The sequence below is a fragment of the Microcebus murinus genome, chromosome 17 (genome assembly GCF_040939455.1).
Source record: "Microcebus murinus isolate Inina chromosome 17, M.murinus_Inina_mat1.0, whole genome shotgun sequence".
In the NCBI taxonomy this organism is placed as follows: domain Eukaryota; kingdom Metazoa; phylum Chordata; class Mammalia; order Primates; family Cheirogaleidae; genus Microcebus; species Microcebus murinus.
In genome coordinates, this window is record NC_134120.1 from 33,636,022 (window position 1) to 33,649,080 (window position 13,059).

Sequence of the window (13,059 nt, forward strand, 5' to 3'; positions counted from 1 at the left end):
CATCCAGTTAAGCTCTAGTAGCTTCACCACATCCATCTCAAGAACTAACTCTAAGTGAGCCCAAGTGCCTTGGCCATGTATGGTGCACTCCAGAGTCTGGACATCCTTTCTCCACATCCATCACACTCCTAGTTTCTATGCTGGGATCACTGGAATCTCTTGCTTTGTGCATTCTCTTTTGACTACGCCCACAAGATGCCCAACTTGATCCAATTTTAATGTTTTGTTTTTCTGTTCCTGCTGGTAAGATTCCAATGTGAATCTACGTTTAAGACTATACAGTCAGTCTGGGCACAATGGCTCATGCCTATAATCCTAGTACTCAAGGTGGGAGAATCACTTGAGGTCAGGAGTTCAAGACTGGCCTGAGCAAGGAGACCCTGTGTCTCCAAAAAGAAGAAAAAAAGCCAGGTGTGGTGGCATGCACTTGCAATCCCAGGTACTTAGAGGCTGAGGCAGGAGGATCACCTGAGCCCAGTGAGCTATAAATACGCCACTGTACTCTAGCCTGGGCAACAATGTCAAGACCCTGTCTCAAAAAAAAAAAAAAAAAAAAAAGAAAAGGAATGTGGTCAGTCACTTCTCACTGAACCATTTATTTTCCTGGAGAATCCTGACATCATTGCTTACTATACTGGATCTCATAATGTAGCTTAAGTATTCTACCCCTTGGTACACTGGTAACTGGATATTAAAGGGACAATTAAATCAGAGGGACTAAAGCAGATTAGGATGGGGAGAAAGATGCAACAAGGACTCAGATTTGTCATCATTTATAAACATCTATCCTCGTCACTTTCCACACTAGACCTAAAATTTCCAATAACCCAGGAAGCTTAAGACCACATTCAACGAAAATCACAACAGATAAGAAATACATTGTAGATGTGCTGCCAAAAGCACAGGGAGCATGAACAATTTAAATCAATGAAATGGCTGATGAAAGGCCAGCCATTTGGGTAATCCCAAAGACTACTTTGTAAAGCTTTTCCTAGTTCCTTTTTTTGAATTTCTTTTCACACACACACTCAAAAACATGGAACTGCAGTCACCATAATTAATAGTTGCCCATGGTCTGTCTTGATGACTGTCATTTCTTCCTGGTCAAGGGTCATTTTGCCAGGATTCTCCCTGTGTTCTTAAATGACAAGTGAAAATCATTTGAAACCAAGAGCAAAAACTGATTATGAGCATGTCTCTGATGACAGACATCCTGGTCTAATCCTCACCCTGCCAATATATGAAGGAAATAATGGCTGAAGGTATATTACAATGCGCTCTTGTCCTATTGTCCTATACTTCTGGGACTCCAGTGACATGAATGCTAGACATTTTGATATTACCACATGGGTCATTAAGGCCCTGTTCACTTTGCTCAATTTTTGTTTGTGTTGTTTAGTTTTCAGGTTGAAAAATTTCTATTGTTCTAACTTCAGGTGACTTTCTTCTCTCATTGCCATTCTTCTATTGAGCCCATCCAGTGAATTTTTTAATTTTGGTTTTTTAATTTTTTCAGTTCTATATTTATTTTCATTCAATTCTTCTTTATATATTTTATTTATTTTCAGAGACTTATCTTTTTGTTTCAAGAGTATTTCTCCTTACATTTTGATGCATGTTTATAATGGCTACTTTAAAGTCTTTGATAATTACACAACATCTATGTTCTTTTGTGGTTAGCATTGATTCTTTTGTTTCTGAGTTAAAATTCTCCTAGTTCTTTGTATGATAAGTTATTTTGGACTGTACTCTGTACATTTTACATATTTTGTGATGAGATTTTGGGTCTCATTTAAACTTTGTGATTTGGTTTTGTATTAGCAGGCAATCAACCAGGTTCGGTTCAGTCTGTGTCTTGTAACCTGTCTTCTGATATTAGTTCTAATATTAGCTCAGTTTTCTGGGACCTGGGTGGTGATCCACTCTGTCCTTAGTTCTCAAAGTCTATGTCATATTGTGTAGGTTCTAAAGCACACACTCACAAATCCGATATGAGCTCAGGAGTGCTCTCTTCATCTCCCTGCTCTTTGTGACTTTCCTAACACTTTCTGGCTCATCTTGGGTTTCCCTTCCTGGTCCTCAAGCTGGAAAGCTTGGGCTTCATTTTCCCTATTCTGCTGTGCGCTTTTGGTAACCACATATGCATCTAGAGCAATGCAGCAAGAAGACAGAGAGCTTATGATTTGCCCACTACTTGTTAAGTCGCAGAGCTTTTCTGATCAGAGGAAGAGTGCCCCTCCCTTAGAGTTTTAGGCACCTGCCTGAACATTGCTGCCATCACTGTGATTCTTTAGCAATATTGATTGGAGGTTGGGGTAGGAGAGAAAGAAAAAACAGGATTTCTCTACTCTCTGTCCCTTAACAATTCCCCTTCCTGTGTCTCAGTTCATAAAAAGAGGGCTTTCTGGGGAGCTCTTTTGGTCCATATTTGGTATGTGCTTCTAGATTTGGGGTATCTTTGAGTACATTCCAAGTGACATTGGAGGCAAAAAATGATAAATTCTCACTGGTTTGGGAGAACTTTGAGTTTTAGTCTCCTTTCCCAATTCACCTGTTCCCTTTTACATTTCAGTGTTCAGAATTCTGTGCATACCTCCCATGGTTTATGGCTGCATTCAGTGTTGCAGTAGGAAACAGGATTATTCCATTTTACCAAGAACTGGTACCCTGTTTTAGAGGTTTTCTATCAAAAACGTTTGTATGTATGCTAATCTCAGAATTTTCCACATATTTCAGTCAGATTCCTATGGCTATTTGGCAGTAAAATATGCAGATCTCTCAGAAAACCATAAATTAGAAAGCATTTAACCTAATTCAGGGTTTCAAGAATTGATCCTTCCAAAACTGACAACTTGCAGAGCTACTTTATGAGAAATGGTACATATAACGGTGGTATTTCCATGTATTGTTTAGTAGAAATCTGACAGCTCAGGGTATGCCAAATAATTGACTTCATACAGCCCATTCACCCAGTCTTACAAAAGCTAGGATCAGCATTTCACCCACAAACACGAGGTATTTGTTTTCATGAAGCAGTGACTTACAGTTTAAGCAACTTCACAATTCTACTCACTTTTCAATCATTTCTACAATTAAACACACTCTCTTCTTGGCTTCTGGAAAAAACTAAGTTATTGAATCTGTAAATCTTCACTGAAAATGTCTTACATTCCTTGTAGTTTTAACTGGGAGTAACTGATGGGAATATGGTTTGTGACAGAAAGTGAACCCCAGGAAACAGGAAGTGGGGCGTGGAGAAGCTATGTATGTAGAGGCTACAGCGGAGATGACTAGGAAGAGGAGGAAGGGAGAGGAAATACAGGAGAAGCGGGAGGGGGGTGGAAAGGAGGTCAGGAAGAGTGGAAGGAATGAAATGTGCAAGGCAAGATGCAGCGAGTGTTTTATATCCATAAAGCACGCCGCAGGATGAAGCCCAGAGGACAGGTGTGAAGGAGGTGAAGCTGGAGGGTGCAGAGAACAGGTGAACTGGCTGAAGCAGCAGCCCAGGGACACTGGACTTAGTGGGGACAGACAGGCCAAGATATGGAACGTGGAATGGGCCACACCCAGCCACACATCCCTGGAGCTGGACAGAGACCAGGAGACCAGCAAGCAATAGGCTGAGAGTAATCAACACAATGACTTTCCCCCCACATAGGAAGAGAGATTGTTCTTTAAAAAAATATGTTGAACATTGTTACAGGAAGCAAAAAGCAAACCAGAAAGTAGAAAAAGCATTTATGCATCCAATAGAACATGAATAAAACATGAAGTGCACTAGGGAGAGATGGCAAATTAAGTTAAAACAATTAGGCTCTCCCCGTCATCAGGAAGGCCTGGATGAGACTATTTTAAATAACAGAAGATCCAAGAACATACAAATCCCTAATTGTGTTTGGCTATCTGCACTTCCTGCCATATGGCTGGAGAAAGAAAGGTCATACTAAACCACATCTAGCCTATTTCAGGTATGTCTTTCTCTTCCTTAAAGATACAGACAGGATTTGCAGCAAACAAACACTTTAACACCAGCATTAATTACATACAGCTTTAAAAGTCATGTGCTTTAATCTTTAATTCATTATTTTTAAGAAATCTTAAAAGCCTTCTTACCTGAATTTGTTTCTTTCTTCCCGTTCTATTCTCTGCAACCTTTCTTCTCTCTCCTGCCGCCGCCTCTCTCTCTCTGCAGCCAGTGACTCTTGGTGCTGCCTAAAGGATGACGTGACAAGACCACTCAGTGATGACCTGAAGATACAATGAGTTAGCGTCTCAGTTGCTTGGCCTGTGATTACAAGCGCTGACGGGGGCATGAGTCAGACCTTGGTAGGAATGGAGGGTCTGCCAACTGCCAACCTAGGCAATGCCTGGAGGAAACTTATTGAGTGTCTCAGGTCTTCTTGTTTCAAAATTTTTGTCTGTGAATGGGGATAAGTAAACTGCTTGCAAGAGCTGTCAGGACAAAAAGGTGGTAATGTACCTAAAATACCAAGCAACATGCTTGGCACGTAAGCAGTCATCGATAATGGGTGTTATAATCAAAAAGTATTTCAGAAATACGCATAAAATATAAATACATTCCATACATATTTTAAGATGGAGGTATGTTAAGACTTCTTAACCTGACAATGGCTATTTAGCAAAAGATGCTTACTGTAGTTTTTTCACATCTTTCTCCTGCACTAAGAAACCTATGTTCTCTACCTTACAGGCATATTTTCACTGCATTCAAGTAGAATTTTACCCAAGCTGTCTTCTTGGATAAATAAATTGGTAAAATATATTTTAGGAATGTTTTTATCTTAGTTTTAGAATTAAAAAAACACTACAGTAAGCATCATTCTTAATGCTAAAACATTAAGAACAGTTTAATGTTAGAAATGATACAAGGATAACCCTCACCATTACCCAGTATACTAAGAAAAATAAAAAGCATAAGGAAGGGAAAGAAATACAATATGCCATTATTAGCAGATAATCTGACTATTTATGTAGATAATCCAAGAAAACCTACAAATTATTGGAACTAATAAGAATCCAGCAAGGTTTCTGTATATAAAACAAACATCAATTGCATTTTATATACTAGCAAAACCATTTACCAAGTTAACCATAAGCTAACTATAAGACACCTTTTAAACTTTATTAAAAGAGTCAAATAAATGAAAGCTGAATCACATTTATGTGTAGCAAGATTCAATGTAGTCAAGATGGCAACTCTTTTTTTTTCAATTAACACATTTCCAAATCAACATCCCAAAAGAATTTTTCATGAAACCTTACAAGCCGAGTCCAAAATTTTTATGCAGGACCTGTGGTTTCAAGGATAACAAGAAAATTTTGGATAAGAACAGAGCAGAGCACTGGCCCCACTAGATATCAAGCCCATTCTAAAACCACAACGATCAACTGTGCATGCGGTCTTGGTGCATGAACGGAAACATGAACTGATGCAGTGGCAGAGAGAGCCAGGACACAGATTCATACACATCTGGGATCCCAATTCACATCAGATGTGTCATCACATACTGGTGGGAAAGCAATGAACTGTTTAACAAATGGTGCAGAGACAACTGTTAGCCATATAAAACGAAATACAGCTAGCCCTTACTCATACCAAACATAAAGATAAATTCTAGGTAGTTTAAATAAAAAATGTAAAAAGCAAAACTTTAAAACTGTCAGATCTAGAATAGCAAAGAATTTTATAGAAAAGAACCCAAAAAGAGCAACCAAAAGGGAAAGACTTGATAAATATATTTAAATTTTAAATGTATATATCTTGAAAGACTACATAAGAATAAATAAAAGTAACAGCCTGGGAGAAGCTACTCATAACATGTATAAACCACAAAGGATTAGTATACATAATACAGAAAGAACCCATTCACATCAGTATGAAAAACACAAACTACCCAGGGGGAAACTAGACAAACGATAATGAGCATTTCACTGATCATGAAAGTTAAATGGCCCATAAATATGTGAGCCACACTCATATTAATTAGAACCAGGGAAGAGAAATGCAAGCTGAACCCACAGTGATAACTGTTTCACACCTCTCAGATTGCAGATTGACAAAAATTAACATCTGAAGACACTAGGCACTGGCATAGAAGAACTCTCGTACATTGCTTCTAGAAGTCTAAGTTGATACAACCATTTGGGAGACATACTTAATACCTTTGAAGATATATATACCCTATAGCCCAGAAATTCCATTTCTACGTTTATACCAAAGTATAACTTTTGCATGCATAAAGATGACTGACATGTATAATAAAGAATGCTATATGTTGTACTGTTTTGTACTGATGTTGGTTAATAATTAGAAATAATAAACATTTACAAACAGAAAAATAAAAATAAATTATAGTATATTTTTACAAATGAATATTCTACAACTGTGAAAATTAATAAACTAGAGTAGTATGGACAAACATGTTTAATTCTCAAAGCAGACTATATTGACAGTGAAAAGTAATTTGAAGAATAGGAAGAGTATGCTATCATTTCTATGAAGTTTAAATAAATGCAAGGTACAACTATACTATACTTAGGGAAACATATATATTTAGTAAAAATACAAAAACATATATGGAAATGATGAACACCAAATTCAAGGTAGTGATCATCTCCAGGAAAGAACAGAAGTCAAAGGGATGAAGACTTCAGTTTTACATATAATGCCCTTTACTGCTCTATAATTTTCTGTAATTGTCTAAAATTTCCTGTAAGTCTGGAATTTTTTTTAAAGTCATCTTATTTCTCTTTACGACTCAAAAGTCCTTCCTGAGTAGATAAATAACTTTTATTTATTATCAAATATCTTTGAAGCCCAAAGCTAGCTAAGCATCAAAAGTTACATCCAGTTCCAGAATTTAGAAACAAACAAAAAGTAAGGTACTTTACACAGAAGAATGATTTTAAGGGCTGTTTTCCTCCTAAATGGGGAGTTTGAGCCCAGCTCTGCAGTCTGCCCTGTGTGGTTCCTCCTCCAGGACTGGTAGCTTCGCCTCCTGAGTTCTCTTTTCAGAGGGAAGAGAGAGGAACTATATTATATTGCTGGTCTCTGACCATTGGATGAGCAGCTCACCATTTCTTTTACATTTGTGACTTTAGCTTGTTCTAAAACATCTCAGCTTTTATAATTGGTCATTAGTGACTATACCTGGTCACATTGAAGCTTCTCTATATAGACATTAACATCCTTTCCTTGTTTAAAATGAGAAATGTTAGAGCTTGTTTAAAATTGTTTAGAATTAGACTAGTGTTAGAACTTGAGAAAGTTAAGTAGTGGGGTCCAACTGAGTCAAGAGGATGCTGTCATTCCTTCCTGGGAGTCTCTAAGGAAAGGACACATAGATCATCTTCCTGCCCACTTGGATCTTGCAAAAGCAGATGCCACATTGGCTCCGAGGCACAGTTCACCTGTGAATGCACCAGCAGGCAGCATTAGCAATACATGGAGGCTCTTTAATCACTTCAGTATTGGAAGAACTGAAATGGAAGCTTGTAACTAAAAGAAAATGAGGAATGGCTCTTTTCCTGAAATACAGCAGAATTCCTTGAGTAATGCAAGATTCATTCTCAAGGGTCCTAACAGATCCTTGTAACAGGAGGAGAGAACTGAAGGACCCTCATGAGCTTATCTGTTCTAAAGTTCCTTAATTCTACTGGAAACAAAGAGCTATAAATATTAATAAGCTAAATTTCCCAATATCCTTGGTTACCTGGATAAGCTCAAGATGTGGGAATACAAACCCTGGCCCTATAAATCTTGTTTCTGGAAATGGGCTCAAGGTATAATACAAATGCTGGACTACATTTTAACCAAAGGGGATACTCCAAACCAGGCGTCCTCAAACTATGGCCCAAGGGCCACATGCTGCCCACCTAGGACATTTATCTGGCCCCCTGGGTGTTTTTGCCACCGCTGCCTGTCCTGCTTAGCAGCCGACTTGTCCCGGGCCCACAGTGTGCACTCTCCAACGGTCTGAGGGACAGTGAACTGGCCCCGTTTAAAAAGTTTTGGAGGACCCCTGCTCCAAACTATCATTAAAAAGAAAAGCACCAAAATTCAAGCTAGCATGGTAAAGTCTTTTTGCTAGAAAAGCATCTTTAACAGATTTTTCTCTTTCATATTAAGTTCTTCCAGGAAAATACCTACAATGACTGGAAGTTGTTGCAATGTTTATCTTGGCTTGTCTGAGGACCAGCCATGGCATAAAGGAATGAGCACAGGGCTTGGAATGAGAAAACTTGAGCGTGGCTGGCCACTTACCCTCTCTGAACCTCGGTTTACTTATTTGTAAAATGGGAATAATCATATTTCTAATTCTTAAGGTACTGTAAAGTTTGAATGAGAATGTAAATGAGAACTTGCTTGGAACAGCATCTGGGCTATAGAAGGCATGCAATAGATAGTACTGCACACTAAAAGTCTAAAATCTGTGGAAGGTAGGGATGGAGGAAGTGGGGGGGGTTTACTGTAGTCCTCAAGGCCAGGTCTGGAGAACACTGGCAGTTCCCAAACCTGACTGGCTCCAGTGGGCTGGGGGTTTGATCTGAACCTTCCATCATGGCTACCAGCTGGGGCAGTCGCCAGGACTGCATGCCACACCGGCACGCACCTGGAAGTCTGAAGTCATCTGAAGTTACACCCGAGGCAGCTGCAACCCAGTGAAGCCACACAGGAATGCAGGTGGCGAGAGGCCAGAGAGATTTTGCAAGAGAGTGGATGATATACTCTGAGTGAGAGGAATTGCAATATTTAATCTTCACCTTACCAGCCCCAGGGTCTGCTCCAGCAATCCCACCTGGTTAGAGCCTCCTACACTGGGACATCTGGAGCCAAAACTCTATTTCACTGAGATATGGTAGGTAATAAGTTAACATTTATGGAGATGATATGGTTTGCCAGTTACTTTACATGTAATAGCTCTTTTAACCCATACAACCTCTTGTTGTGTGAATTGAAAGAGCTAAGTTCTGTTATTATCCCCTTCTTTATAGATGAGGAAACTGAGGCATAGAGAAGTTACATTTAGGACATAGCAGAGCTGGGCTTTTAAACCAGCTGTCAGGCCAGGGTCCCAGTGCTTACTGATGCCCTCTCCAAGCCACTGGTATTAAGTATCATTCCTGCAGCACCTGTCATGATACATGTGTCAGCATAATTACTTATTTTTTCATTTCTTCCCTAGAGATTACCACTGCCCTGAATTTGGTCTTTATTATTTCCAGATATGTGTCATATTCTTTTCTTGGCAACCTAAGTTTTGGGGTTAGATCCTATTTTCTCATTCATCTGTACCCTGGCACATAGAAGAGCCTCACTGACTGCCTGATGAATCAATTAATTATTGAATAAAGAGGATGCATGAAGTCAGAATAATTTGTATATGCTAGTCTCAGTGCTTTCACACCCCCAGCCCATTCTCTAACAGAATACTCATGACGACGACCTGCAGAGAAGAAGCTTTTTGCACAAGACCGCGTCCCCTGGCAACAGTGCATGAATGCAGGGCGGGTTCCTGATCTAAAGGCAGCCTCATCTACAGGCAGGGCGTCGAGTGGCACATGGGTCTCCTGGCGCAGAAGGCTGACCTACCTAATCACAGTCATGCACCCAGCACTCTGAACTAGGAGGTGGGGAGAGAACATGCATTTGGGAGAAGCAGAGGCCAAATTATCTGGAGGTCAGGAGGCCCTTGGTGGCCTTGTACTAGACCAAGGTATGAGAGGCCAAAATAGAAAATGAACTCAAGTTACAGGCAAAAAAATCGATGCTGAGTGTGTAGAGAGAGGGAGGTGGTAGCAGCAGGAAACAAAAGGGACAGGAAGGAGAGAACCACACAGGGAGGGACTGAGACATGTTAATAACAGAGCCACAGGGACAGAGCTAAGAACTGCCAGGGACACCGAGCTGGCCCTCATCTCTGGTGCAAGGAGGTGTCAATGGAGAGTGGGGACATGAATGGCCAGCCTTCCCTGGATGTGCAGGAGGCCTGTCCCATGGCTGATAACCCAGTGTGCTGACAATCATGGGAGTTCTTAGCTAGCCTCTCATTGCTGGGAGTACCCCGAGCTCAAAGGAGCCTAAATAAGATACTGGAGCAGGAGTCCTCAAACTATGGTCTGCCGAGGACATTTATCCGGCCCGCCAGGTGTTTCTGCTGCTGCTGCCTGTCCTGCTTAACAGCCGACTCGTCTCGGGCCCACAGTGCGCATGTGTGGAATGTGCATCGTACTCTCCAATGGCCCTCCAACGGTCTGAGGGACAGTGAACCGGCGCCCTGTTTAAAGAGTTTGAGGACCCCTGTACTAGAGAAAGGAATGGAGGCCAACAAAAAATTGTATGGGCACTGAAAAATCCCTAGAAATAACAGTACATTTTGAATTCAACTTTTTGGAAAAAAATTGTTATTATAGAGGAGCCAAATCCACAAGCAGTGTGCATCTAGAGTATCATCAAATCTTCCTTCCCTTTGCGAGAGTTTACATGACATCTTAACCCAGAATCCACCCTCAGGGCACATGCTTGCATCTGATAGCTCCACACATCTGTCTTCCTGTCTCTGAACTTCACCAAGATGCTCCCCTTGTTGTCTCAGTGAATGTAATTTGTACTCATGTTCTTCTGCCCAAGTGACAGAGGTTTCAAGAACTTCACCCCTAAGTCACTGAAACTGTGCTCAGCAAAGAGCACAGTTTACTGACCTCCATTTTAAGAATGCACAAAAGAACCACAAAGGGAATTTAAAGCACAAGTTGTAGTAGCTGAGTAAATGACATCAAAATTGACTAGCACCTTCACAAGTGTAAAAGACCGACAGAACCCAAGCCTGTTACCACCCTAAGGGGAAGGGGGATCGTTGTGTCCCCTGGTGTGTAAGTGTGGATGTGCCCCTCAGCACTGTTGTGAGGCTGCCAGGCACTGGGGCTGTGGGGGAAACTCAGGGGTACACTGTAAGGCACACGTGCTTGAAAGTGAGTGCCTAGATGTCACGGAAACTCAGGGCTCATTTGTCAGATTTTAGCATATAAGCCATAAAAAGTCCCCTAAAGAGGATCAGAATTTTTAACGTTCTTTCCTTTGGAAAATATACTCTGAAATCATAGTGGACATCCATGGGAAAATGAGATTTTTAAATCCAAATATTAGTGTAACACATATTGGAGGGATTTATGTTCATCAGAGAGGGATCCTCGTCCATGGGAAGAGAGCAGGATGTAGAGTCAGAAGGATGCGAAGTCAGAAGGAGAGAGACACCAAGGTAGCTTTGGCTACCTTGCCAACTTGCCAACCTCTGACCCTGGGGTGGCTTCAGGAGGACCCTGAATTCTTTCATCTCCCACTGAGTGAGCAGATCTGGGAATCCGTGTCCAGATCCCAGACTGAGGTCACAAATGGTCTCCAGACATTTCTTTCTGGGGGTGTTCACTATTGTCAAGGAACCCAAAAAACCTACTACATGGTAATCAGGAATATTTAACTTAGGTCACTTCCTTCCTCTATTACCCCCCCCCCTTTTTGAGGAGGAAGAGGTCAACTAAATGGCTGACATTGTTTTGCTCATAGGCATTTAGCATTATTTCCATTATGCTAACTTGAGTAATAAAAGGATTGGTTCCAGAAAGAACCAAAATTACATACTTGATAATGACAATGATTTCCTAGATTCAGAAATAAACAGTACATCTGTTCCATAATACAATGGGGTTTTTAAACACATAAACAGTAACCTCTTTTTTTTGTAAGGCTTGCTGCTTTTTTAGTGGAAAAGTGATTTGCCAGAAAAACAACACAAGACAACCAGTCCAATCTCCATCTTAAGTCGTTTGGAATGTCTCCTGGCTCTTAAAAGAACAAACCCACTGGCCAGGCTGAGCAAAGACAACTGAGAGAGATGACTCGACCAAACCCTGGGGGGGGGAGATTTTCTGTCAACTACAGTCTTTCTTTTTCAGTGATGGGTTGGCATTTTGTTGCTCTAATAATCTGCAAATAGACTAAACATTAAATCTTTATAAAGACAAATAGGAGAGATTAAAACATACTAGCTTCACTTTTTAAACCATTTGAAAACCTTTCAAAATATAATTTAAGTCTGCCGGATAGCCTGCAAGGACTTTTTGAGCAAAGGGATGAGTTTAAACTCAACAGTCAGCAGGTCACTCTTCTGTTTGTTTATTGCACAATAAGTTCTTAAAGCACGTAGGGTATCTTATAAAAATAGACACAAAATGTTGTACCAGCTCCTTAAAAAAAAAAAAGCAGTCTTTTTCCATCCCCTGGAATCTGGGCTGACCTGTGACTTGCTTTGGCCAATGGGGCAATCAGAAATGTGATTCAGTGCACGAAGAGGCTTGAAAAGTATTTGCACACTGAGACTTACTCCCTATTGCCCTTGGAAACCCTACAACCACCACCATCTGAACAAGCCTGGGCCAGGCAGCTGGAGAATGAGGCAGGGTGCCCACCTGCCCCTTCAAGTCAACTGCCAGCCAGCCAATTGCCAGGTATCAGGTAAGACAATCAACGACCAGCTAACTGCAAACACCTGAGTGAACCCACCTGAGACCAGATTAAGTGCTCAGGTGCAGCCTGGCCAAAATTACCAACTCACAGAATCATATGCATGGCGGTGGTTTTAAGCCACAGTTTTGGTAGTTTCTTATGTAGTCAAAAGCTGATTGAAACAGAATGAGTTTTGAGAACATTTTCTCTCTGTCAGAAAAAGTTGACACTGATTTGGTGGACTCCAATAAAATCTGAAATGTAGAAGCAATTAAAGACATCTCGGAATCTGACCTACTAGCTAAACTCACCTCCCACTGTCCCCCAAAATGTCTCCCATGCTGATCAAGCCACTCACCTTCATGCTCCCCAAAGAAGTCTAGTTCCTTTGCCTAGTAGCACCTCACTTCCTGAAACACTCTCCCCTTCTGAGTTCTTTGAGACACTTTCTTTGATGACCACAGTGGACACTGCTCTTTATTTCTCCAAACTCTTAGCTGGGTCCTTTGGGCTCATCATTACAAATGATTGGTTTG

At 40.8% G+C, this 13,059-nt stretch overlaps 1 protein-coding gene across 6 annotated transcripts in view; it reads right to left on the bottom strand.

Annotated features, from left to right (window-relative positions):
- Positions 1-13,059, bottom strand: part of FHOD3 (formin homology 2 domain containing 3) — a 428,752-nt gene that overhangs the window by 81,944 nt on the left and 333,749 nt on the right. For 5 of the 6 annotated variants that reach the window (XM_075993495.1, XM_075993494.1, XM_075993492.1 and 2 more), the window contains one exon: positions 4,114-4,248. In XM_075993495.1, coding sequence (XP_075849610.1) covers positions 4,114-4,248 — 135 coding nt within the window. The remainder of the gene's footprint in view (positions 1-4,113; positions 4,249-13,059) is intronic. The other variant, XM_075993491.1, reaches the window with a different exon arrangement.